The 26,797-nt window shown below is 59.1% G+C and overlaps 1 protein-coding gene and 1 pseudogene across 1 annotated transcript; one reads left to right on the forward strand and one right to left on the reverse strand.

The window, feature by feature from the left end:
* The first annotated feature begins 3,062 nt into the window (after positions 1-3,062).
* Positions 3,063-13,007, forward strand: LOC142595938 (antigen WC1.1-like). Its single transcript, XM_075724811.1, is given in 17 exon segments — positions 3,063-3,155; positions 4,013-4,099; positions 4,101-4,184; positions 4,223-4,571; positions 5,889-6,224; positions 6,335-6,649; positions 7,564-7,890; positions 7,976-8,290; positions 8,647-8,961; positions 9,445-9,507; positions 9,591-9,905; positions 10,319-10,354; positions 10,643-10,780; positions 11,533-11,628; positions 12,060-12,143; positions 12,348-12,500; positions 12,751-13,007. Coding segments are annotated over 17 exon segments (3,363 nt in total).
* A 6,375-nt stretch (positions 13,008-19,382) lies between these two features.
* Positions 19,383-20,007, reverse strand: LOC142595939 (olfactory receptor 14J1-like; annotated as a pseudogene).
* Positions 20,008-26,797: the final 6,790 nt, after the last annotated feature.

The following is a 26,797-nucleotide window of genomic DNA, read 5'->3' on the forward strand; positions in this document are numbered from 1 at the left end:
CCCCATCTAGGAGCCCTCCAAGGGGCCCCCACAGCAAATCCTGTCACCTGCAAAGAAGAGCCCAGTGCTGTGAGCCGGACTGGGAATCCCCCCCAGCCCGGCCCAGCCCAGCCCAGCCCAGCCCAGCCCTGCAGGGCGGGCATGCAGGCTTCCTGGGGCAGGCTCTGGGCTTTGACCAGTGCTGCAAGACACAGGCCATGCTCTCCGTGAAAATGGAAAACCAGGACAAAATGCCAGCTTCAGAAGACCACGTGCAAGGTGGTCCCCAAGGGAATCCCCCAGAAGAACCACATGAATGAGAAAAAGCAGCCAATGGGCCCGTAAACTGCACATTGCACTTTGAGGTGTCACACTAAGAAGATTGATGGTGGAGGTGAGCTCCCTTTCCCCATGGTTGGGGGCATCTCACAGCTCCCTGTAAGACCATTGTGGGGGGCAGGCTGGTGCTACATGTTTTGCGTTGTCCTTAGCTTGATGACCTGATTGAATGTTGCAAAAAACTCCAGATGACTGAGTGAGGGGAGACGTCAGGAGTGGGCTGGGACTTGTCCAGGTCCACCTGAGCCACACCAGCCAAACCCAGTACCCTGTGTGTATGTCATGTGAAAGGACAGGGAAGCAGGGGGTGGTGGTTGATGGAAATGCATTGAATCCTGCAGGACTTGAGCAGTATGGAAACGGTTTGTAGAAAGGGGTGGAGATTGTCCTGGGTCTGGCTGGCATGGAGTTCATTTTCTTGACAGCAGCACGTATGGTGCTGTGCTGTGCGCTGGTGGCTAAAACAGTGCTGATAACACGGTGACGCTGTGGCTATTGCTGATCAGTGCTGGCGTAATGTCAAGGCCTTCTCATTGCATCCCCACAGTGAGGAGGCAGGGGGTGGGCAAGAGGCTGGGAGGGGACAAGGTCAGGGCAGCCCACCCGAACTGACCAAAGAGATAGTCCATGCCATCTGGCATCTTGTTAAGAAATACAGCTGGGAGGGGAGTTTCTCCAAAGGAGCCATTGCTCGGAGACTGGCTGGGCATCGGTCTGCTGGGGTGAGTGAGTGCTTCTCCATCCCTTCTTTCCTTTTCTCTTGTTCCCTCCACTTCTTCAACTGTGTTCATCGTCACCCATGAGTTTTGCTCTCACTGTTGCCCTTCCAGTTGTCTCCCCCATCCTGCTGGGAAGGAGGCAGTGAGTGCCTGGGTGGGGTTTAGCTGCCGTCTGGGGTCACTGCACCACACGAGCACATAGCACCTAGGTTGGCGTGTGCTTGTGAGGTCACTGCTGCCTGAGTAGCTGATAGGCCAAGAGGAGATTCATATGGCTTGTGTAGGAGCTTGTGAGGTCACTCTTGGCAGAGTAGCTGATAGGCCCGGACCAGGTGCAAGGCTTGTAGAGGAGCTTGTGAGGTCACTGGAGACTGAATACCTCAACAAGGAGTACATGGCAAACAGGGGGAGATGTGCTTGTGAGGTCACTCTTGGCAGAGTAGCTGATAGGCCCAGAGCAGGCCCCTGGACTCTGTAGCTTCTTGTGAGGGCATTGCTTCCTGAAGAGCTGACAGGGCAAGAGCAGGAACATGGTTTGTGGGGGTGGTTGTGAGGTCACCGGTTCCCAAGTAGCTGATAGGCCAGGTGAAGGCGCAAAGCTTGTGTAGGGGTTTGTGAGATCATTGCTGTCTGAATACTTCACAAGCCAGGAGAAGGCCCATGGGTTGTGCAGGTTCTTATGAGGTCACTCAGGCCTGAGGAGCTAATAGGCCAGGAGCAGGCTTATGGATTGTGTAGGTGCTTGTGAGGCTGCTGGTGCCTGAGTGGATGATGGGCCAGGAGCTGGCACATGGCTTGTGAATGTCCTTGTGATGTCAGTAGTGCCGGCATAGCTGGTAAGCCAGGAACAGGTCCATGGCAGGTGGAGATGCTGTGACATCACGTGTAGCTGCGTGGCGGATAGGCCAGCAGTATGCACATGGCTTGTGTACGAGCCTGTGATTTCCCTGCTGCTGGAATAGCTTTTAGGCCAAGAGCAGGCATGTGGCTTGTGTGGGTGCTTCTGATGTCATGCAGATCATATGGAGCCCCTACCCAAATGTGGCTTTTTGGAAGAAGCATCATCATCAGGAGCCCATGCACCACAGGCAGAGGTGTGACAGTGTAAGCCATGAGCACAGAGCAGTGGCAGCAGGAGGGGGTGAGGTCACGTCACCGATGGCACCCGTGGCCGTGGGGCTGGGTGCAGAGCGGCCGTGTGCATGAGAGGGGCACGACGGGGGACGGGAGCTGCCTGGCCCCGTGGCTGCCAGGCCGAAGGAGCAGCCCCTGCAGCCCTGGCTGGAGCAGTGGGGCTGGGGGTGGCTCGGGGGCACGGCAGGGATGTGCCTGGGCACGGTGCCAGGAGGAAACCACAGACTTCCTGCACGGGCGCTGCCAGGGGAGCGCGGCGAGCGCTGCGAGGCCACGTGGGCTGTGGTTTGTGCACCTGCAGGCTCCAGGTCCTGATCCACCCGCGGGGAATAACGGCACCGCTCAGTGACACGCTGAGAGCCAGGGACATGTCCGAGCCTCGGGGCTGCGTGTCTGCTGCCAGGGCAGGGCCATGTCCCAGCTCCGGCTCCTGCGAGGGACCCACCGTGGGTCTCTCCAGGGAGGGAGGCGTGAGCCAGCACTGCTGGCATGGAGCTCTTCCCCTGGCCAAGGCTTTTTCCCAGCTGCTGCTGCCAGCACAGCAGGGGCTGTGGCAGGGGAAGGGGCTGTTCCCTTCCCATCCTGACACAGGTCGCGCGGCAGTCCCAGCCCTGTGCTTCCCATGTCTCGGGGGCGTCGGGACACTCACGCCTTGGGCTCTTGGATGAGCCCAGTGCAGGAGATGCTCAGTGCTCCCTGTCCCCACAGCAGGCTGCAAGGGGTGACAGACTCCTTTCCCCTCCACGCTCAGCTCGTCCTGTGACGATCCCCCACCGCAGCGGCCCTGACGCCTGCAGTGGGACAGAGATGTCCCTCATATATGGTCATGAACGGCGCTGGAGAAGTTCATTGGAGGACTGGTCTGTGTCGGAGGGGAGATAGCTGCCGCTCATGTCTAAAAAGGTGCTGCTGCTTCGCTTGGCTCCTCCTGCAGCTGGGTCGGCATCTGCAGAGATATATCAGCCTGCCATCGTCGTTGTCCCCGTGAGTTGCCCGGAGCCGTGGCAGGGAGCGGGGCGCAGCAGGGCTGTGCCAGCGGGGCAGCAGGCTCAGGATGGGGATGGAGGGACTCCTGTCCCCTCGGGTGCTGTGCCTGCTCCTCTGGGTGCAGCTGTGCAGGGGTAAGTGCTGGCTCCCTTGTCTCACCGCCCAGGGCCAGTGGGTAGCGGCGGGGTATCAGGATCCCTTTGGGGCTGGGGTTGCTTTCCCGGCAACACTGGGACAAGGGTCAGCAGGTGCTCACGTCCATGGACCTTCTGCCTTTCCCTGTGCCTCTCTGTCTTTAAGGCAGCCCGTGCCTGGCTGCATTTAGAGACATCCCCCATCCTGGGGTACCCTTTTGGGCTCCTTGTTCCCCCGGGCTGTGCTCCTGGCGCCAGCAGTGGCTCAGGGGGTGACGGCAGCAATGCGGGATCCCCAGGGCACAGCCAATCTGCGGGGTGCCCCGCAAGGTTTGTGTGCTGCTCACTGCCCCCGGGTGCAGGGGAGCCCCGACCCCAGGAAGGCAGTTTGTGTCCCCCAGAGAGAAGGGGAGCGGGCTGTCTGCACTCGCAGGCTGCAGAGGATTTTCCTTCCTGGGGGCCCCGGCCAAGCACAGGGGCTGGGCTGATGCCAGGGGCGAGGAGGGGACGTGGGTTGGGGGGATCCTTGGGATTGTGTCGGTGCTCCCTGAGGACACAGAAAGCCCTGGGGGTGGTGTGGGTTTGGGTGGTGCCAGGGAAGGTGGTGCCAGGGAAGCTGCGGGCGTGGGGGCATGGGGCTGTGCAGGGTGTGCTTGGCTGGGGAGGAGACGGTGCCCTGTGCAGGGCCTGGGGGCACGGTGTGTGGGTGGGCACGGGCAGGGGGCCACTGGCGTGGGAAGAGGTGCCAAGGGCTGTGGGGTGGTGAATCGCCCATCAGGGCTGGACTTGGGCACCCCAGCCCTGCACAGACCGTGGGGACAGGAGGGACCCCAAAACTGCTGCAGGGACAGCCTGGAGGGGAAGGGGCTCCCACCCCGGTGCCTGTGACTGGGCCTGGGCAGGGGTGACCCTTAGACCTGCAGTCTGGAGCTCGGCACTCTCCTGACCGGTCCCATGTTGCTGTTTGAAGGGGCTGCAGAGCTGAGGCTGGAGGATGGCGGTGGGCCCTGTGCTGGGCGAGTGGAGGTGAAACACCAGGGCCAGTGGGGAACCGTGTGTGATGACGACTGGGGCATGAAGGATGCTGCAGTGGTTTGTAAGCAGCTGGGATGTGGGTTTGCTCTCAGACCTTATGACTCCTTTGGGCCAGGATCTGGCCCCATTTGGATGGATGACGTTGATTGTCGTGGCAATGAGTCTGCCCTGTCTGACTGTACACACCCTGGATGGGGACAACATGACTGTAATCACTATGAGGATGTTGGAGTGATGTGTTTAGGTAAGGGGCCAGCCTGTTCCCCACCTTTGGGACCGGGACAGGGGAAGGGACCTGGCTGTGCCCTCAGGGAGCAACAAGCGGGCACCGGAGCAGGGCTGGGTGTGGCTGGTGACACTGCCAAGCTGGGACTGTCATTGCTACTGTCTCTGGTCCCTGAGGACAGAGCAATGGGAGCCCACCCTGTGTGTCCAGCCACTGCCAGGCCCCAAGGTGGCTCAGCCCACCCTCAGTGGGGGCCTGGGGCTGGGAGATTAATCCCTCTCCCTGCCCCGGGATGGCTGCTGGTTCCCATCTTTCTCCTCCCATTCAGCCAGGACCTGTCTGGCATTGCCGAGGGCCAGGTCCCCCCATGCCAGAGGCACCGGGAGCTGCTCACGTGGCCACCCACAGCCCCAGGGAAGGGCATGAGATGGCAAGGGACTTTTGTGTTGTGCCTGCTGGCAGAGAGGAGTCCCTCAGCCTGAGCAAAGGGATGTTCAGAGGGGAGGAGCGCTGGCCTCGGGCAGAGGAGCAGGGTGGCCCGTGGCACCTCATTCCTCTCACACGGTCCCCCCATGAGTTCCAGCCCATGGGGATACGGCCCCAGGCAGGCAGGGCCAAGCTGCTGCCCAGCCTTTCCTGCCTGCCCCAGCCCGCGGCTGCCCTGTGCCACAGGGGCTTTGCCAGCACTTGCACTGTCCTCAGTGCCTGTGCTTGCACCGGGAGCTCGTGTCAGCCCAGGGCTGCTCCTCTGCCCGCTCCCCTGCCCTCTGCCTGGCCCTTGGTGGGGATGTGCGTGCCTGGCACTGCACTCTGGCCCTGGCTGAGGACCCCCTCCCTGGGCAGGTGCCAGAGTGGGGAGCTGGCACAGCCACTGGATGCGGATACAGCCGTGCCATACCTCTGCCCTGTCCCATGTCCCACCTAACAGCCTGAGACAGCCTGGAAAGAAAGGCTGTGTTTCTGGCAGCTCCAAGGGGCTCCTCATCCTGGCCCTGAGCTCAGTGCACAGATGAGGCTGCAGCAGCCAGCAGGGCCTGGGCCAGTCCCCCGGGGCCCCAAGTGCTCTGGGTACTGCAGTGCCTGTGGCTGGTGCCAGGAAGCCCAGGGTCTCCAGGACAGCAGCAGTGTGCCTGAGCAGTGCCTACGGCTGGGGCTTTGGGACAGCAGCAAGCCCACAAGTGCTGTGATGATGCCTGAGGAGCGGCAGGGGGGCCCTGGTGTGTTTGTGCCATTGGCACCCACCGGCAGCGGTGGGGTGGTTGCGGTCTCTCTGCCTGTGGCCACCTTGCAGAGCAGCTGGGATGTAGGCACGTAACTGCCAGAGGGCTCTGGGAGAGCTTGAGGGGTCTTTGGTTGCTCCAGGATTTGTCCAGCTGGTCGGAGGGGACAGCCCCTGCTCGGGACGCGTGGAGGTCCATGACGGGAACCAGTGGAAGACTGTCTGTGACTCCGACTTTGGTCCCAAAGCTGCCGAGGTGGTCTGCAGCGAGCTCCAGTGTGGCACAGCCCTGTCCGTGCCTGGGGCAGCTCGCTTTGGAGAAGCTGTGGGTCCCATGTGGGACAGAGAGCTGCAGTGTGCCGGGAACGAATCCTTTCTCATCTCATGCCCCAGGGGATCCCCCAGGGACCAGCCTTGCACCCATGCAAATGCTGTCGGTGTCACCTGCACACGTAAGGACTCAGGGTGGGGTGTTACATATCCGGGGGTGTGCTGGGGACAGGGGAGCAGGGCAGGGACCGTGCCGTGCTGGGTGCTCACTCTCATTGTTCTCTGTCCCCAGAGTTCACAGGGTTCCGGCTGGTGAACGGCAGCACGGCGTGTGAGGGGAGAGTGGAGGTGCAGGTGCTGGGCACCTGGGGCACCCTCTGTGCCTCCCGCTGGGATCTCTTGGACGCCCACGTTCTCTGTCGTCACCTCGACTGCGGGTTTGCTGAGTCCATTCCCAGAGGAGGGCATTTTGGGAGTGGAACCGGACCTGTGTGGAGAGACTCATTCCACTGTGAGGGGACTGAAGCCCACCTGGGACAGTGCCCAGTGACTGCTCTGGGGGCCTCACCGTGCTCCCCCGAGAACCACGCTGCTGTCATTTGCTCAGGTGGGTGCTGGGAAAAGGTGCCATGGCCACCCAAAGCAGGGGAGCCCGTGGCAGCACCAGCTGCATTTGTCCCTTGAGAAACCCTGCCTGCACCAGGAGCAACCTGGAGGGCTTTGCCTGCTCTCACCGACGGCTCTGATGTGGGAGAGCTGAAGAGTGAACGAGGTCAGGCATCTCTGCCCCCCCAGGGCAGTGGCTCAGGCCCTGCGGCCAGCGCCAGGCGCGGGATCCTCTGCTCTGCTGCAGGACAGGCCCAGGATAGGGCTGTGGGGCTCAGCTCCATCCCTCTGGCTGCAGACAGCCCTGTCCCAGCCCCACAGAGACCCCCCCAGAGCCCAATGCCACGCCCGTGGGGGCTGCCCAGGTGCCCCCAGCAGCAGACCTGGGGGGTGAGGTGCAGAGCAGGGCTGGGCTTTGCCCTTGCTCCTGGTGCTTCCGGTCAGCACAAGACCCAACCTTGTGCTGTTTGCTCAGAAAGGCCCCCCGTGCTCTGCTCCCTGCCAGGGACACAGGTGCCCAGACCCCAAACCCAGGGATGCAGAGGGGCCCAGACGTGCGGGCTCTGCCTGCTGTCTCAGCAGCGCCGGTGTCAGCGCTGAGGTTGGGCAAGGCTTGGCCAGCACTGCCTGTGCCCGGGTCCCTGCACCGGCTGCTGCTCCCTCCTGCGGGAGCTGCCCCATCGCCCTCAGCAGAGACGTGTTGGGTGGCTCTGCCCCACCAAGAGCAAAGACAGCGTCTTGCTCAGGGCCTGGGAAAGCAATCCTGTGGAAACGTGCTCCTGAAGCTGAGCGCAGAGGGCTGGGGCAGGCGGGTGAGCTGCAGGGTGCTGTGCGGGTTGCAGAGCCTGGGGAGGTGCTGCAGGTTTGTGGGCTCTGTGGTGCTGCCGAGGGCTGGGGCACGGCTGCTGTCCCCAGGCCCCGCTGGCTCCACGGCCCTGCGGCTGGTGGGTGGAGGGAGCCGGTGCGACGGACGAGTGGAGATCTTGCAGCGCGGGACGTGGGGCCGAGTCCTGGATGACGAGTGGGATGTGCGGGAGGCCAGCGTGGTGTGCCGTCAGCTGAGGTGCAGAGAGGCAGAGAAAGCCTACAACCCCGCAAAGCCTCAGAGAGGGACGGGTCCCGTGGGGCTGCGAGGGGTGCGGTGCGCAGGGCACGAGGCCGAGCTGAGCCTCTGCAACACCTCCCTGCCCGAGAGCGCAGCGGCGGCAGGGATTGCGGAGGACGTGGGCGTCGTGTGCGCGGGTGAGTGGCACTGCACGGGCCCCCCGGGCTCTGGGCTGGGTGGGCAGCAGCCCCTGAGGGCAGCTGGGGTTTCTTCCTGCTGCAGGGAGCCGGCAGGTGCGGCTGGTGAAGGGGCCCGGGCGCTGCGCTGGGAGAGTGGAGATCTACTACCAGGGCAGCTGGGGGACCGTCTGCGACGATGGCTGGGACCTGTCTGATGCCGCCATCGTTTGCCAGCAGCTGGGCTGCGGCGGGGCGGTGGAGGCGGTCGGCTCCGCTCGCTTCGGGGAAGGCTCCGGTCAGATCTGGCTGGATGGCGTGAACTGCTCTGGGGCCGAAGCTGCTCTCTGGGACTGCCCGGCAGGGTCCTGGGGGCAGCACGACTGCGCGCACAAAGAGGACGCAGGAGTTGTCTGCTCAGGTCTGTGCCGGGAGCTGTGGTGGGAGCCCAGCGCCCGGGGAGGCCGGGACGAGGGGAGAGCCGGCAACGGCCCAGGCTGTGCCTGGCTGCCTCGGAGCCCCTGCCCGAGCCTGTCCTGGGGACACCCCTGCACGAAGCCCCTCGGTCCCACGGGGGGTCCCTTGTCAGCTGAGCTGTGCCCAGGGCTTAGCGGGGAGGGCATGGGTGTCTCTCCGTCAGGGACTTCTCTCGGCCCCTGGCAAAAAGGGTGACTTGCTGGCCGTGCCCCTGCCTGGCCAGGGCCTGCGGGGGGAAGAGGCTTCTCTGCTCCCACAGCCCCACACCAGCCTGTGCCCCTCTGGGGCCTTTCCTCCCAGATTTCATGGCCCTGAGGCTGGGGAACGGCAGCAACTGCTCCGGGCGCCTGCAGGTTTTCTACAATGGCACATGGGGGAGCGTTTGCTCCAACTCAATGACTCTCCAAACGGTGTCGCTGGCATGCAAGGAGCTGGGCTGCGGGGACGCGGGGACCCTGGAAACACGCCTGCCCTCTGGTAGGGTGTCTGGCCACGCCTGGCTGGATCGCGTGGAGTGTGGGGAGAGAAACAGCTCCTTCTGGCAGTGTCCCTCTGCTCCCTGGGACCCACGGTCGTGCGATGACCTGCGAGAGGAGACCCACATCACCTGCAGTGGTAATTCTGAGCTTCCTGGGCACCAGCATCGCCCCAGCTCCTGCTCCCTGCCGGGCACAGTCAAGCGCAGAGACAGGGCCCACGGGGGCTTTTACTGTACGTGCCAGACCCTGCTGCTTCTGGTGGCACAAATGGCACTTCAGCTCTCAGAGCCCCACACGTTCGTTCGCCAGCAGTTGCCAGCCGGCTGCCAGCAGCGCCCGGGGGAGGCAGCGGTGTCTCCAGGCAAGGTCTCAGAAGAGACCAGCCAGGGCTGCGAGGCATGTCCCCTCCACGGACACCCCCTGCTTCTCTGTGAGCCAGGGTCCCTTTGGGGCTGAGCAGCCAGGGTCCCCCACAGTGCCGTGCATGTCCCCTGAAGGAGCGGGGTTCAGCTGCTGCCGTGAGCGAGGCGGCACGGGGAGGCGTGAGCAGAGCTCAGCCCCACTCTCTGCTGCACGACCCCCTTCAGCAGCCCCTTCATGGCAGCATTGCCTTCTGCAGGGAGACGGCCAGAAACAGCCCCGGCCGTGGGGACCGTGTGCCCAAACTCCACGAGCTGCACAGGTAGCTGCTCCTCTGCATGCCCCTCTCTCCTGGCAGGGCTCTGCCTGCTGCCCGGTGCCCTGGGAGGTCTCTGCCTTCTCCAGACAGGGAGAAGATTCGTGCCGTGGGAGGCGAGAGCGGGTGCTCGGGCAGGGTGGAGGTCTGGCAGCGCGGCTCCTGGGGGACGGTGTGCGACGACTCCTGGGACATGCAGGATGCCGAGGTGGCGTGCAGGCAGCTGGGCTGTGGCCCCGCAGTGTCTGCCCTGGACGAGGCTGCGTTTGGGGAGGGGACGGGCCCCATCTGGCTGGAGCAGGTGGAGTGCCGGGGGTCTGAGCCATCTCTGCAGGCCTGCTGGGCTCGGCCTGGGGACAGCGGGGCCTGCCGGCATAAGGAGGACGCTGCCGTGCAGTGCTCAGGTGAGCGGCGGGGCTGGCAGCCCTCGCTGGGGTATTGGCAGGGAGCCGGGGCAGGCGTTTTCCCCACTGGGTCCCCTCATGGCTGCAGAGCTGCTGAGAGCAAGGCTGTGCCTGTGGAGCATGGGAGCCTGGTGCCAAGTGGGCAGCAGCCTCTGTGGGGCTGGATGTCCTCCGGCTCCTGCCTGCAGGGCCCTGCAGCCCCCAGGGGCATCTCCTGGGCTGCCTGCGCCATCCTGCCCGATAGCCAGAGCAGGGCCCTGGGCTCTGTCCCAGCCCCCCTGACCAGCCTCGCAGGAGGGGCAGTGTGGGTGGGGGGTGGCAGGGATATACGCACGCGTGCACACACACACGCACGGCTCCCTGGTACCCTCACAGCCACCCTCTCAGCCCAGTTCCCTTTCTCCCCTCTGCAGCTGCACCCAGGATGGCAGCACCAACCCCGCGAGCAGGTAACCTGTCCTCCCTGCCAGCGCTGGCTCTTCTCGGGGCCAGCTGTGAGCCACAGCTGCAGGGAGGGAGCTCCTTGCTGGGGTGTGAAACTCCCAAGAGGAGGCACCGGGACAGCAGTGGGGAGGGGCGTTGGGGAGGGCTCTCATTTACCCAGCAGCCTGGGAGCTTCCTCATCCCTCACTCCTGGGGTCCCCTACCCCTGCTGTAGTGGGGGGCAGCACTGGGGTGTGCCAGCCCCCACCTCTCCCAGGCCTGCTGCTGCCCTTTCTCTCTTCCTGCCCATGCAGATCCCAGCCGGGACCGTCCCACCGGCAGCGGGAGACTGTCATTGCCCGTCATCATCTGCATCGTCCTGGGGGCCCTTCTCTGCCTGCTCCTGGCCCTCCTGGCCGGGCAAGTGCGAAGCGCCAGGGCTGGGCGCGCAGGTGGGTCCCGGGGAAAGATGCCTCCTGGCAAGGCCAGGGGTGCTGGCAGGTGTCAGTGAGCGGCACAGGCAGAGCTGGGGGGATAAGCGTGTGTGCTGCCTTCATTGCCATGTGCCGCCTCATCCACCGCCTGACCATGGGCCATGGGCCACCAGCAGCAAGGGGTAGAGAGAGTCCAGGCACGGTGGGAGTTAGGGATGGGGCGAGGAGAGAAATGGCCGAGCTGGGCTGGGGGAGATGGGAGCAGAGAGGACACAGACGAGGACACGACACTGGCAGCGCTCCGGGCAGCTCTGGAGGGGTCTGTGGGGCAGGGGAGATGCCAGGAGGAACGTGGGGCAGCAGGGTCCATCCCTGTGGTTTCAGGCCCCCAGGCTGTTCCTCTGTGCAACCGTGACCTCCCCGCGGCAGGGCAGGGGCCGTGCTATGGATCCCTGGGGCAGAGAAGGGGCAGCTCCAGGGGGAGAGGAGAGGCGGGAGCTGCTCCAAGCTCAGCACCGGGGAGCTGACCCAGGGGCCAGAGGGGCACAAGGGCTGTCTCTGAGGAAACGCTGTGAGGGTGTCGCTGCCCCAGCTCACCTCCGTGGGGACATTGCCCTCACTGAGGAAGGGGTAGCGGTGAGCAGGCAGCGCAGCGGGGCTGTGCTGTGGCCAGAGCCTTTTGCTGGCCCCGGGGACCAAAGCAGGGGGAGCAGAGCGGGATCCTGTCCCCTCTCTGCCTGTCCCTGGGCCAGCCCTGCCGCTGTCCGCAGGCTTGGCGAGAGCGTGGGAGCCCTTCCCTGACGCCGTCTATGAGGAAATCGGTTACAACCTGGCATGGGAGGAGCAGGCGAGGTTCAGCGGCTCAGGTGGGTGTGGGTCCCTCATGGGGGCACATCTGCAGGGCTCTTTCCCCAAACCTCCACCTAGGGCTGACCCACGGCAGTCCCCTGGCCTACGGTCCCTGCAGCGCTGGGGTGTGTGGGGAGAGCAGCCGGGTCCTGGGCCCAGCAGAGGAGCTTCCTCCCCAGCAGTTCTTCCCATCGCAGCCAGGGACAGCCCCTCTCTGCCTGCCCCTGCATAAATCCCTGGGTGACACCGCAGGGCTGAGGGAAGGGGCTGTCCCGGGGCAGCTCTGGGAGCCCCGTTGAGGCAGGCTTGGTCCCAGGGGAGCAGGGTGAGTCCTGAGCCCTCCTCCCCACACAGCCCTGCCTCTGTGGGTCCCCCGTCCCCAGCAGCACTCACCACAAGCCGGCTCAGCAGAGCACACTCCCATAACAGCCGCTGCGCCTCTCTCCAGGCTCCTACTCAGAGGGGTCCCTGGCCAAGCTGCAGCCCTACCCCGCGGACAGCAAGGAGGAGGAGGGTCCGGGCTCAGCACCAGGTAACAGGGTGCGGGAAGGAGTGGATCTCTCCTCCCTGCAGCCATGTGAGGGACAGCGGTGTCACTGAGTGTCCCCATCAGAGCTGGGGAGTCTCCTGGGGTGCTGCCAACACCAGGGTCTGAGCCCCACGGCCCTGCGCATCCTCCCGCCCTCTGCTCTGCAGATGTATCTCCTCAGTGTCACCAGCTCCCCTCTCCTTTCAGACGTCCCTGTCCTGCCTGGAAGTGACCCAGCGCATGGCTATGATGATGCCAGGGAGGTTTCTGCCCCTGGGGAGGATCCTGCCCCTGGGCAGGGAGCCTGGGAAATGCCCAGGGCACCAGAGGAGGGAGCAGGGCCCAGGGATGCCCCTGGAGGTGAGAGGGAAAGATGGCGCTGCCGCTTTATGGGATGCCATCCCTGGTGCCAGGTGAATCGCTGCCGTACGGAGAGCCCAAGCTCCTGGGATGGGGGACCCTGCCCTGGGAGTTTTCCCTGGGGGGCCCGGGGCTGGCAGAGGGAGCTGGACATGTCAGGAGGGAGGAGGAGACGGGAGGCAGGTGATGCAGAGAGCAGGAGGGGCACCCCATGGGGCCAACGTGCAATGGCCTGCCTTGCTGCTTGCAGGGGCAAACCTGCGCTCGCAGAGAAGTGCTGGGGCCCCTGCAGCTGAGGGAGATGCCTGGTCCCTGTCCCCAGAGAGCACAGGCTATGACGATGCTGAAGAGGTGTCTCTGGCACATCCCCCTGAGCACAGAAAGGCTGCGACAGCAGAGCTCAGTGCACAGCCATCCCTGAGCCCCGCGCCAGGAGAGCCCATCCCTGCCGTGCAGCTGGGTGCAGCCGGGAGTGAGGAGGGGACTTTGCAGCTGGGAGAGCCGTGAGCACCAGAGAACCGTCTCCCTCTTCCCATGGGCAGCAGAAACAGCCGGCCATTGCCTCTCTTTTGATTCCCCTGGTTTCACGCTGTGCCTCTGCAGTTGTTCCTATTAAAAGCCTTTGGGGTATGACCCAGAGCTGGTCTTGCCTGCCCGGCTGTCGGGGTGTCTCCCTGAGGCCGACTGGGGGGAGCAGAGCACAAAGACGTGGTGGTGGGGAAGGGGCACATCTCGGGGGCAGTGGGCTCGGGGTCAGGCTGTGGGGCTGCCAGAGCCCATGGTCCCTGGGCAATATTCCTGCTGGCAGACACGTTTCCACCCTGCCAGCAAAAGTTTCCTACAAAACTGTCTCTCTGCAAGGTGCTGTGATGCGCCCCAGCGGGAGCGCCCATCTCCTCACCTCAGGCTTCCCCAGCTGCTCTTTCCCCCAGGCCCTGCCTGGGCCATGCTGGTCCCACAGCACACAGGCCACGACAGAGCTGCTGTGTTGGGCTGAGCCCTGGGCTGTGGCCCCACACAAGTGAGCCCACAGGTGGCTGCGGTGCCCTGGACCCCCCAGCCAGCCCCAGGGGCTATCACGTCCCGCGCATCACCTCCCACACTGGTTAGGAGGCAGCTCTGCTCCCCACTGCCCTGGCACAGAGTGCAGAGCCACTTGCTGGGGAGCACGGGGCTGGCATTGCCCCTTGGCTGCCTCTGCCAGCACCCCAGTCTCCATGGGCTCTTCTTGCTGCCTTGGTCCCTGGCAGAGCCCCACACTCCCCTCACAGCCCCACAGCTGCCTCCGTCCTGGGCAGGGGCTGGAAGGCCCCATGGCAGCCCTGGCAGCCCCTCCTCCTGCTGCGCCTCAGCCCCAACCCCTGCCCTCCTGCTGCCTGGCCACGGGGCTCAGTGTGGGTTTGTGCTGGGGCAGTGCCTGTGTGCAGGTGCAGGAGGGGTGGGAGCAGGGGCCGTGGGGGGACCTTTCCCTCAGTGCTGGGGGAGGCAGAGGAGGGAGAGGCCAGGGGGAGGGAGAAGGGATCCCCATGAGATGTGGACTGGAAGCCAGAGCCGTCATCCAGCCCCTGGCGTGGAGAAGGGCCTGGCTGGGAGGGTGCTAACGTGGGCACATGTCCATGGCAGAGGGTATTTTGTGTCCCTCCCTGTCGTGCTGTCACCCCAGCCAGCAACTAAGCACCACACAGCCGCTCGCTCACCCTCATCCCCTGCCCTGGTGGGATTGGGAGAGAAGCGGAAGACTAAAACTTAGTAAACTTGTGGGTTAAGAACACTGTAGTAATTGAAAGAAAATAAAGTAAAATAGTAGTAGTGGTAATAATAATAATAATAATAATAATAATAATATACAAAGGAAATGATACACGATGCAATTTTTCACCACCCACTGACCGATCCCAGCCAGTCCCCGAGCAGCGATCGCTGCCTCCTGCCCAACTCCCCCCAGTTTCTATACTGAGCATGACGTCATATGGTACAGAATAGCCCTCTGGCCAGTTGGGGTCAACTCGCCTGGCTGTGCCCCCTCCCTGCCTCTTGCTGGCAGGGCATGAGAAGTTGAAAAGCCCTTGACCAGTGTGGTCAAGCACTACTTAGCAACAACTAAACCATCAGTGTGTTATCAACATTATTCTCAAACTTAATCAAAACACAGCACCATGCCAGCCCCCAGGAAAAAAATTCACTCTATCCAGCCAAAACCAGGACAGCATCCGCCCCTTATTCTACACCACCTACGTCATGCCCAGCTGTGCGGTGTTGAATTGCCAGATCTGTTTCCATCACTGCTGCACTTTGCTCAGTTTTCTCAAAGTTCATTCTTCATTAATCTGGGTGATTGTTACTGTAAGACCGCTGATATGGCATATAGCGACCAGAGAAGTGATGATATACAGTAGTATATAACACTTAACATCATACAATTCAATTCTTTGGCTATTTTCACCCCAAATCAAATTCCCTTGAGGTACACATCAGGTCCTTGAGCAAAAGCAATCCCATGGATGGGTTTGCCCTTGCCCGAGGAGGGAGTAACCCAGAGGGACTTCCCCAGCATATTTTTTATGTGCACTACAGGGACTTTATCCTGCTCTACAGTACATAAGAGTTTTGATTGGGCAGGGCCAGCTTGATTGGCAGATCCCCTGGTGTTGACTAACCAGGTGGCTTTTGCTAAATGTGTATGCCAATGTTTGAATGTCCCACCACCCATTGCTCTCAGGGGAGTCTTTAACAGTCCATTGTATCATTCTATTTTCCCGGAGGATGGTGCGTGATAGCGGATGTGATACACCCACTCAATGCCATGCTCTTTGGCCCAGGTGTCTATGCAGTTGTTTCGGAAATGAGTCCCATTGTCTGACTCAGTTCTTTCTAGGGTGCTATGTCACCATAGCACTTGCTTTTCAATACCCAAGATAGTGTTCAGGTGGGGGCATGGGGCACGGGATATGTTTGCAGCCATCCGGTGGTTGCTTCCACCATGGTGAACTCACTCCAGTATGCCCATGTCTCTCTCGTAGTAAGGAGCCCACCACTGAACACAGCACTCCAGATGTGGCCTCACCAGGCCAGACTAGAGGGGAAGGTTCACCTCTCTTGACCTGCTGGCAGTCCTCTTCCAAACGCAGCCCAGGATGCTGTAGACCTGCTTTGCCACACAGCCACACTGGTGCCTCATGCTCAGCTGCTTGTCCACAAGGACCCCCAAGTCCTACTCTTCAAAGCTGCTTTCCAGCCAGTCGCCCCCCACAGCCTGAGCTGCTCCATGGGGTTACTCTTGCCCATGGTGAAGAACTTGGTGGTTTCCTTTGCTGAACTTCATGCAGTTCCTCTCTGCACAGTTCTCCAGCCTGCCCAGGTCTTCTTGAATGGCAGTGCAACCATCCTGCACATCAGGCACTCATCTCAGCTTTCTGTCACCCACAAAGTTGCTCACGATGCCCTTGGTCCCATCCTCCAGGACATTAAGGAAAGCTTGAATACAATGGCACCCAGTATCAGCTCTGGGCTCCACCACTGGTGACTGTCCTGCAGCTGGACTTTGTGCTGTTTTGACCATTCAGTCCATTTTCAATCTACCTCATTTTCCAATTATCTAGTCCAGACTTGCTCAGCTTGTCTACTGCCTCTCCTACAGGAGAACAGGGTAAAGCTCTCCAGATCCACCTTTGTGCCCTTCTTCAAGACACAAGGGACACTTGCCTTTTGCTTTCTTCCCAGCCCTCAGGAACCTCTCCCTATCACCATGACCTTTCAAAGGTGATTTCAAGCAGCCTTACAATGACATCAGCCAGCTCCCTCAACGCTCATGAGTGCATCCCCTCAGGTCCCATGGACTTACGTATGTCCATTTCTTCTAATGTGCTGCCTAACCTGTGACTCCTACACCAAGGGTAAGTCTTCCTTGCTCCAGACTTTCCCTCTTGGGGCCTGAGATTCCTGAAGGCTGGTCTCACCAGTAAAGACAGAGATTGAAGAAGGCATTGAGTACCCTGGCCCATCCTGTGTTCTCTGTCACCAGGGTCCCCGACACATCTAGCAGCAGGCGCACATTTTCCTTCCTCTTGCTGCTGGAATCCTTGTCAAATCCTTTCTTCACATCCAGCCTGAATTTCCAGATTGAACTTGAGGTGGGCCTTGGCATTCCTAACCCCTTCTCTGAATGTTCAGGAGGTTATTGGTGCCCTCCAGAAACCTCCTGCATGTTTCCTGCTCTACTGTGCTGCCCCTCAGGCAGATGTCTGAGTGCCTAAAGTCCAAAATGAGGACCAGGGCCCGAGAATGTGAAGCTTCTTCCAGTTGGCTGAAGAAGGCTCATCTGTTCCTTCTTCCTAATATGGTTGGTCTGTAGCAGACATCGACTGCACGTCACCCGTGCAGGTCTGTCCACTAATCCCGACCCATCAGCTCTCAGCTGGCTCATCACCCACCTGTCACTAGGCAGAGCTCCATGCAGTCCTGCTGCTTGTTCACACACTGGGCAACTTCTCCTCCTCACTGACCTGCCCCATCCTTCCTAGAGGCTGCTTCCATCCATGGCCACACCCCAGTGGTGTGAGCTACGTGACCGTGTCTCTGTTATCCCCATGAGATTGCAGCTCAGGACCTCCCCACAGACCCCTGACTCCTTCGGTTTGCTCCCCAGACGGTGTGCACTACTGTACAGGCACATCGGAAGGGTACCCAGCCAGGCTGATTTCCCTGCTCAGATTCAGGGCTGCTTGACAGGTGCCCCTAAAATGGTCCTCATCCCATCCTTTGCTTTAGCTCCTATTTTTCCCTTCCCTCTTTTCCCCCTCACAAGTTCTTCCCTTTGGTCTTCCTCATATCCTCCCACACAAACAGCCCACCTCTTTTCCTTCTGCCCACGGGCCCTGGCTTTGCTTGACTAGTGACCTCTTTGGGTGTTTCTGGGATGGCTGCCATGGGAATGCCTACCTTGCTCAGCAAGTCCATTGAACTAGGACCTCCTTTTATTGTCTCTCATGTCCTCCAGTTCCTTGTGCTGTCATCTTGTTAGAGGCATCACTGGGCAGGGTGAGCCACCTACACACACGTATTAACAGCTGGCACAATGAAGCTTCAGTCCATGGGGACCTTGAGAAACTCTGAGATTTGGCCAACAAAAACCTCACTAAGTTCTTCAAGGAGAAGTGCCCAGTCCTGCATCAGGGCCAGAATAACCCCATGCATCAGGGCAGGCTGGGACCTGACTATTTTCTGGGACCAGAGATGCCCTGGGAGCCAGTGGAGCATGCTCAGCATGAATAAGACCAGCTGCATACAGGGCTGTATTAGGAGGAGCGTGGCCACCCAGACAAGGGCAGTTACCTCCCTCCCTTGATTCAGCACAGTTGGGACCAAGTCTGGAATAGTGTGTCCTGGTGTGGGGCTCCTTTCTCTGGAAGAGTGGAGAGGAACTGGAGAGGGTCCAGAGGAGGTCTGCCAAGATGGGGTTCAGGGCCTGAAGCACATGACCCGTGTGCAGAGACGGAGGGCCCTTGGCTCCTTTAGCCTCATGGCGTGGGGGCTAAGGGCACTGTAGCAACAGCCTGTGACTGCTTTCAGAGTGGTTTCAAAGATGATGGAGAGTTTCCCTGTAGTGGAATAAAGCAGGACAAAACTACAAAGTTCAGCTTGGGATGTCTGTCCTGGACACAAGGAGAAATGAATGTCACTCAAAGGGTGGTGCTGTGGTGCAAGAGGTCACCCAGTGGGCGTCTGTGACCATCACACGGCTTTGTGTTTCAGGGAGAGACATCAGTACAGGGAGGGACATGACAGGGTGAGGGCAAGGTGGGAAATGAGATGGGTGTCTGCAGCCTGCAGGGAAACCAATGAGGCATGGGGCAGCGTGGGACAGCCTGAGGTGGAGATGGCCGAGGACACTGGACAGGCAGAAAAGCTTAGCAGGACGGAGATCTTGGTCCCCTTGGCTATGGCACTTGTCTCTGTCACCGAGGCCTATGAGGACACACCTTGTCCTCATGACACTGGAGCCTTGCTGCCTCCTTGCACACCCCGGAGATGCCAGGAGGTGTTGTACCACCGTCCTTCAGCTGACATTGCACACCCCACATCCCACCACCCCAGGAAGAGCCCGGAGCCACGCTTGAGGGACAGGATCTCTCTTGAGAGGGGCTGGGGGTCAGGGCTTGGTGTTTGCCCTGATGAAACACATCAAGGCTGCTTCTTGAGGAGTTTTTGCAGTCTCCTGTCAGAATCAAAGGTGCAGGGACTCGGCACCAAATCCACTTTAGGCTCATTACAATGCAGAGAGCCCTCATGTGCTTTGTCTCTTCCTGTAGTTTTCTTCAAGATTCCACAACCTGTTAAGCTGATCGGTAGTTAAAGAGAGAGTTTTCAAGGAGTATTTAATGGAGGAGGATTTTTGCTCATTAAAGGTATCTTTTATTAATTTCTGGTTTACAGAGAAGAGGTGATAGCAGCATTCTCTAGTTCATAGTGATTCAGATGGTCACACTGTATGGACAGCCTTTCTCCTCCCCTGCCCAACCCCACCATTTCTCTCATCAGCCACCTGGGACTTGCCTCACTTTTCCTGACCTCAGACTTCTCCACTGAAGCCTGCAGCTGGCTATTACAGCTCCTTTGCACCAACTCCCACCTGCTTGCCTCAGAGAACTGGCTGCTCACAGGCACAGAAAGGTTTCTCTTCATTACCAAGCAACAAAAGTAAAAGATGATTCCATTCAGGAAACCATAAACCACACACCTCAGCTGGCTGCTATGTGGAAGCAGGACCTGCTGAGCTCTGCCTTCCACAAGGACCATCCATACAAGAACTCTTTGAGACCCAGAGATAGGAAAGGACAGATACAAAAGCAATGAAGGAGTTGGCTAAAGAGACCTTGAGGCAGACTACTGGAAGATGGGAGAGTTTTTAACTCCCTGAAGCTCCAAGCAGCAGCTCCACACTTTCTTCAGCTTCTTCAGTGCATCTTTGAGCTCCTGGTTCCTCATGCTGCAGGTGAGGGGGTTCACTGCAGGAGGCACCACCGAGTACAGAAGAGGCACCCCCAGGTCAAGGGATGGGAAGGAGATGGAGGGGGGCTTCAAGTAGGCAAACGTGGCGGTGCTGACAAGCAGGGAGAGCACAGCCAGGTGAGGGAGGCACGTGGAAAAGGCTTTGTAGTGTCCCTGCTCAGAGGGGATCCTCAGCACAGCCCTGAAGATCTGAACATAGGACACCGGAATTAAAATAAACACAAAAAGAATAAACAGGCACTAACTACAGTTAGGCCGACTTCCCTGAGGTAGGCGTCTGAGCAGGAGAGCTTGAGGGTCTGAGGGATTTCACAGCAGAGCTGATCCAGGGCATTGCCTTGGCAGAGTGGTGCTGAAAAGCTGTGCAAGCTGTGTGCATCAGAGCACAGAGACAGCCACTGCCCCAGGCAGCTGCTGCCATGTGGACACAAGCTCTGCTGCCCAGGAGGCTCCTGTAGTGCAGGGGTTTGCCGATGGTCACGTAGCGGTCATAGGCCATGAGAGGGAGGAGAGAACACTCTGCTGAGATCAAGAAGAGAAAAAAAAAAAAAAAAAGATCTGTGCAGGATGTCCCAAGTGGGAGATGACCCTGTTGTTCCAGAGGGAACTGGCCATGGATTTTGGGAGAGTGGTGGAGATGGAGCCCAGGTCGTGGAGGGAGAGGATGAGGAGGAAGAAGTACAAGGGGATGTGGAGGCGGTGGTGGCAGGCCATGGCAGTGATGGTGAGGCCGTTGCCCAGGTGGGCAGCCAGGCAGATGCCCAGGAAGAGCCAGAAGTGCAAGAGCTGCAGCTCCGCGTGTCTGCCAGCACCGGGAGGAGGAAGTCAGTGATGGAGCTGCCGTTGGACATCTGCTGCTCCGGGCATGGGGCACTGTTCAAGGAGGAAAACACAGTAAGTTAGGGGAGACTTCTCTGAGCACAATCAAAGCCATTTCCCATAGATACTCCCCCTGCCAAGCACACCCCATTGTCTTCCTCCAGGAGACTCTCCTCAGCTCCGTGGCTGGAGCCCTGGTTGACGCTGGCTAAGTGTGCCGTGAGGACAGGGCCCCTGCCCACAGCATGCCGAGGAGTCAGCCCTGCTCTGCAGCAGTGGGTTCATGGGCACCGTGGGGGCAGGGGCAGTCCTGCTGTTTGACTTGCTCAGGTGAAAATGGTCCTGACGCAGAAGGGCTTGTCAGCATCTGCACTCACAGTGCTAAGGCATGGGGATGGCAACAGCAGTTTGAGGGGTTTGGGGCTCTTGACAGCTCCCCTCATCTCACCTGGGGAGTGCTCTTGGATGTCAGAAACCCTCAGCATTGCTGCTGCTCTCAGGGAGAACAGAGTGAGTCCTGCAAAGCAAGAGGATTGCCTGTGGCTTAGAGCAGAGTGAGGGGAGTTGATCTGTCCCTCTGTCTTGTTCCCATCTACTCTGGAATGACACCATTCTCAGATGGAGGGTGATCACACTCCCATGTTACCCTGAAAAGTCACCAGACAAGGCTGGGGGCAGACGGATCAACCACAGATCACTCAATATCTCTCCCTTTCTCAAGGTCTCCTCACCCCGCTTCTAGGCACGGACATGCATGGCTCATGTCACCAACCCCACAGCATTTCCTTGGTCGTAGCATCTCTGCGCTTCTCTGTGGGACTTTCAGAAAACACAAAGGTGCTATGGGACAGGTTTGCATTTTGGAGGGCAGCTCACAGCTTGGAAGGACACCTCAAGGAGACAGCCAAGTGTCCTAGCAATGGCATCTGATTAACAAAAAGCCAGCTCATTCCCCAGCTCCACAGGCTGCCTTCCCCACAGCCCCACAGGTGAAAGCTGGGGCACTTCATTTCCATGGACACACCTGCACGGGAGCACCCACATGATCAGTGTGTGACTCTGCAGCTGAAACTCCCATCCCCAGAGAGCCTGACAGCAAGAGCAAGATAGCAGGAACAATAGCACAGGTAGGTGGAGAAAAAGGAAAAGTACCCTGGGGTGCTGGCTGAGAGAGGCAAGCAGAGAGGCAGCTGCGCACCCAGGAAAGCGTCACCTTTACCCAGCTGGGCCACCTCCCCGACATTGCTGGACAGCTGCTCTCAGCCCCTGTGCTCTGCAGAGGGAAATGGACGCGTGGCTGGAGAGCTGCCCCACGGCTCTGCTGGAGCTCTGCCTGCTGAGGAGGTGGTTCATGCCTTGGAGCCCACGGCCCTGAGGGCAGAGGCTTTGCTGGCTGGGACAGGAGGCAAGGGGGCTTGCTCAGAGGAAGGCATCTCTACTGGGAGGGGAGATACACAGCTCTGATTCCTCCCTCCCACAAGATTTCTGGTTTTACTTTCCTCCCATTCCTTGATCATATCCTTGCTGCCTGGAGATTTTCCTCCTAGGGGGTGTTTCCCTGCCCCATGGCTTTTTCCCATCAGCACTCACTGGCCCCATCCCAGCCTCTGTGCACTCACCTTGGCCCTGCAGCAACCTGCATGTTGGCAGGGCACTGCCTGGGTGCATGTTCTTGTTTGCAGGTGGAAAAGGGCAGGCCAGAACAACCCTGATGAATCCAGCAAAGGTGATGTGGGTGTGGTCCATAGGAAGAGAAGTGGCTGAGGGTGCTTTAGGAGGCTCCTAGCAGGCCCACTGATCACTCAAAGTCACAGTTCAGGAGTCTCAGTGACTTGTTCAAACTTGAGAGCTCCTTTTCCATTTCCCCCCTGCCATCACCCAAGTGTAGGAAATTGAAAAGCCAGACTTGGGAAATCTCCTTGTCTTTATATGAATCGCTGCCGTGTCCTTCCCCTTGAAGCATCACCCAATGTCCTGGGGTGCTCTGGAGCTGTGAACAGCTCTGACCCATGCAGCACTGTGGAGTAATTGTTGGAGGTAACTTAGACATCAGACTTAGATTTACAATTTCAAGAAAGGCACAGCATTGAAGAAGCTTTCCGGGTGGAATGCAGCTGGATGCAAGGAATCTATCCCACAGGAAGTTCCCTAAGCCTGCAACCTTGGATGTCAGCAACATCAGGAGAGCCTGGTGCGCTGGCTCTAAGGAGAGTTGCCCAGAGGGAGGAGTGGTGTGGAGACACCACGGCCCAGCTCTGAGATAAGGGACTCAGAAGAGCACCATGGCACTGATAAGCTGCATAATTGATGCCCTGAGCCAACAAGCTGTCCTGATTTTGACAAAATGCTGTCCTTTTGGTACACTTTGCTCATTATAATGTCATTATAATACCAAAACACACCTCCATCCAAAAACCTACCTTCCTCTAAGGCGAGACCACTCCTCGCTGAGCCTGCGCTCTGAATTTTTCCGAGCCTGTACCTTTAAAATGAAGTGAGAAAGCTTTACACCAATCGTAACACAAGTATGTATGACTAGAGTCCCTCAAGCTCCACCTGATGTGTAAAAATACTATAAATTAGCCCAAGAGAGAGGGGATGTTAGGGAAGATACCATCGTGTACTACTCTGACCTCTGGGATCAGTCGACGGGCTGAGCCTCTCTTCCCCTCCATCGGGACACCTTTGGGTAAGAATCTAACACTTGGTCATACCAAGTGCCTCCCCAGAAAAATTAGAAACCTCTATAGAGTCGCTTTTATGTCTTTTGATGCATCTGTGTTACTCTAAGCTTTGGTATTTGCATGTGCCTTGCAGTCAGTGAACTTATCACTGGTCATCCAAAGAACCTGTGTGTCTGTTGCTTTAATAAATTGCTTTGATTTATGGGTCTAGCTGTGATAGCAGTCATTGAACGCGACCAGACGCTTTAAGTGTGGCCGTGATAGTTCATGCATCACGACTAGACGAAAGGTGCCTACGTTATTTGTGAATCCATAATCGTGATAGTTCAGTGTACTGAACGTGACCAGACTTACAGCAATAAATTGGGTACCTTCCAAAGCCTCTCTTGATGCAACAAGCACCCTCTCAGCAGCAAAGACCTTGCCCTCCTGGGGATCGCTCCTTCCACCCACAGCCTCTCCCCGCAGCGCTGTTGCGAGCTCCCCGGGCAGGCTGAGTGCTGACCCTGGCAGACGGCAGAGTCCCTGCCCCGGCACACAGCCCCCTGAGGCGCAGCAAAACTGCTTGGCAGGACAGCCCTGGACAGCCCTGGGGGTACTCCCGGCTTCACACCCCTGCAGCCATCCCCAGCAGAAGGCAGCGGTCATGCCTTGTCCCTCTAACAGTGAAGCAGGAAATCCCTGCTCCAGAGCATGTCCTTCTCCTCTGCACCAACCATGGGATGTGCCAGCTCTGGGAGATCCCTTCAGAACATTCTTGCACATTGCCCTGCAGCCAGGGATGTAACATGTCCACAGCTGTGAAGATTAAAGAAAGCATACCCACGCCACCCCCTGCCAGTGAACAAGAATGGTGACCTAGGATCAACAGACGAGGAGAAGGCTGAGGTACTCAACAACTTCTTTGCCTCAGTCTTCACTGGCAACCTCTCTCCTCACACCTCCCGAATAGATGGACCGCAAGATGGGGAACAGGGGGGTAAAGCCCCTCCCACACTGTAAGGGAAGATCAGGTTCGAGACCGCTTGAGGAACCTCAATGTACATGAGTCTATGGGACCTGATGAGATGCATCCCAGAGTCCTGAGGGAAATGGCTGATGTAGTTGCCAAGCCACTCTCCATGATATTTGAAAAGTCCTGGCAGTCAGGTGAAGGCCCTGGGGACTGGAAGAAGGGGAATGTTGTGCCCATTTTTAAAAAGGGAAGAAAGGAGGACCCTGGGAACTACCCACCTGTCAGCCTCACCCCTGTGCCTGGGAAGATCATGGAGCAGATCCTCCTAGAAGCTATGCTCGAGCACATGGAGGACAGGGAGGTGATTCGAGACAGCCAGCACGGCTTCACCAAGGGCAAGTCCTGCCTGACCAACCTCGTGGCTTTCTATGAAGGAGTGACTGCATCAGTGGACAAGGGAAAAGCAATGGATGTCATCTACTTGGATTTCTGTAAAGCGTTCAACACGGTCCCCCACAACATCCTTCTCTCTAAACTGGGGAGATATGGATTTGATGGGTGGACTGTTTGGTGGATAAGGAATTGGTTGCATGGTTGCATCCAGAAGGTAATGGTCAACGGCTCGATGTCCAAATGGAGACAGATGGTGTTCCTCAGGGGTCCGTACTGGGACCAGTGCTGTTTAATATCTTCATCCATGACACAGACAGTGGGATCGAGTGCACCCTCAGCAAGTTTGCAGACGACACCAAGCTGAGTGGTGCAGTTGACACACCAGAAGGATGAGATGTCATCCAAAGGGATCTGGAGAAGCTGGAGAGGTGGGTCTCTGTGAACCTCATGAGGTTCAACAAGGCCAAGTGCAAGGTCCTGCACCTGGGATGGGGCAACCCCCAATATCAATGCAGGCTGGGGGATGGAGGGATGGAGAGCAGCCCTGCGGAGAAGGACTTGGGGCTACTGGGGGATGAAAAGCTGGACATGAGCCAGCAATGTGCGCTTGCAGCCCAGAAGGCCAACCCTATCCTGGGCTGTATCAAAACAAGCGTGGCCAGCAGGTCAAGGGAGGGGATTCTGCCCCTCTGCTCTGCTCTGCTGAGACCTCACCTGGACCACTGCGCCCAGCTCTGGGGCTCTCAGCACAGGAAGGACATGGAGCTGCTGGAGCGGGTCCAGAGGAGGCCACCAAAATGTTCCGAGGGCTGGAGCACCTCTCCTATGAGGCCAGGCTGAGAGAGTTGGGGTTGTTCAGCCTGGAGAAGAGAAGGCTGCGAGGAGACCTTAATGTGTGCGGCCTTTCAGTGCTTAAAGGGGGCCTGTAGGAAAGAGGGGGAGAATCTTTTTAGAAAGGCCTGTTGTGACAGGACAAGGAATAATGGATTTAAACAAAGAAGAATAGATTTAGACTGGGTAGAAGGAAGAAATTTTTCACACTGAGGGTGGTGAAGCACTGGAACAGGTTGCCCAGAGAGGTGGTGGAGGCCCCATCCCTGGAAACCTTCAAGGTCAGGTTGGACGGGTCTGTGAGCAACCAGATCTGGTTAAAGCTGTCCCTGCCTCCTGCAGGGGGGTTGGGTTAGATGACCTCTAAAGGTCCCTTCCAACCTAAAGCATTCTATGATTCTATGATTCTATGATTCTATGATGTGTCTGTGAGCTCTCGGCATCCTCCCACCCCAGACTGCCTTTAAGCTCTCTCTGCCCCACTTGGCACCTGCAGGCACTGCCCTCAGCCCCTGCTGAGCTCTGCAGAGGAGCTGCTCCTGGGCAGAGCTGTCTCTCTGCAGCGCTGCCCGCTCGCCAGGAGCTCCCTCCGTCCCAGGAGCCCAGCCCAGCTCAGCAGCAGAGGAGCAGCCCAAGGCGTCACTTCTTCTTCCTGCTCTGGGCTCACTGCAGATGTCCCTGCGGCTCTGCGGCTGACAGCTCCTGAAAGGCAGCAGGGTCACCCCTGAGGAACACGCTGCAACAGCGCCTGAAGTAACCACCAGCAGTGGAGAGAGACTGTTTCCAGCAGCGTGGTTTGTCCTGCCGCAGGGTGCTTCTCTGTGACAGGTGTCAATGTTCCCCTCTGGACACCAATATTCCTGACCCAGAACAAAAAGGACACACAGACAGGGACAGGGAGGGGGCTGGCTTCCCTTGTGCAGGGCAGGGACTCAGCTGAGGCGATGCAGGCATCTCACCCTGACCAGGAAGCCCTTGGCTTGAAGCGGGATTCAGCTCCCCGCTTTGACCCCACAGACCCAGAGGAGCTGGGAATCCTCCGGTTCAGTTTGGGTGTGCACAACATTGTGGCCAGCACGGGAGCCCCTGCTCTCAGCCCCTTACCTTTCTGCAGCGGGGACTCAGGTGTTCCCATACAGATACTTTGTGATGACTGAGGTGCCGGAGGTGGTCCAAGACATGGGCAAGGCTTTGCGAGCTCTGGTGGAACAGCTCTGAGAATACCCACCTCCTTCCTGAGCCTCAGCTGGGGGCCAGAGGGGGAATGGGGATGTCCTTGGCCACCCACAGTGACACCAGACGTTTAGGGCACCTGAATGTGCCTTGTAAAGTACCTCCCTGAGCTGAGGGAGGAGTGCCCCAGAAGGAGACCCAGGCCTCTCTCTCCCCAATGTACTCAATAAAGCTCCACTCACTCTAAAGCTAAGACACATCCACATCCCTGCTCTGAACACTTTTCTTGCACGGCTCTCAGTTTAACAGCATTAACCCCCCACCCCCACCCCCCCCCCTGAAAAAAAAGCTTCTAGAGACATGCCAGGCACCTGGGTGCCAAACACAGCTCCCCTCAGTAGGCAAACACAGCACCAAACCTCCAGGAGAGCCAT

Source organism: Pelecanus crispus, chromosome 25 (assembly GCF_030463565.1).
Source record: "Pelecanus crispus isolate bPelCri1 chromosome 25, bPelCri1.pri, whole genome shotgun sequence".
NCBI classification, from domain to species: domain Eukaryota; kingdom Metazoa; phylum Chordata; class Aves; order Pelecaniformes; family Pelecanidae; genus Pelecanus; species Pelecanus crispus.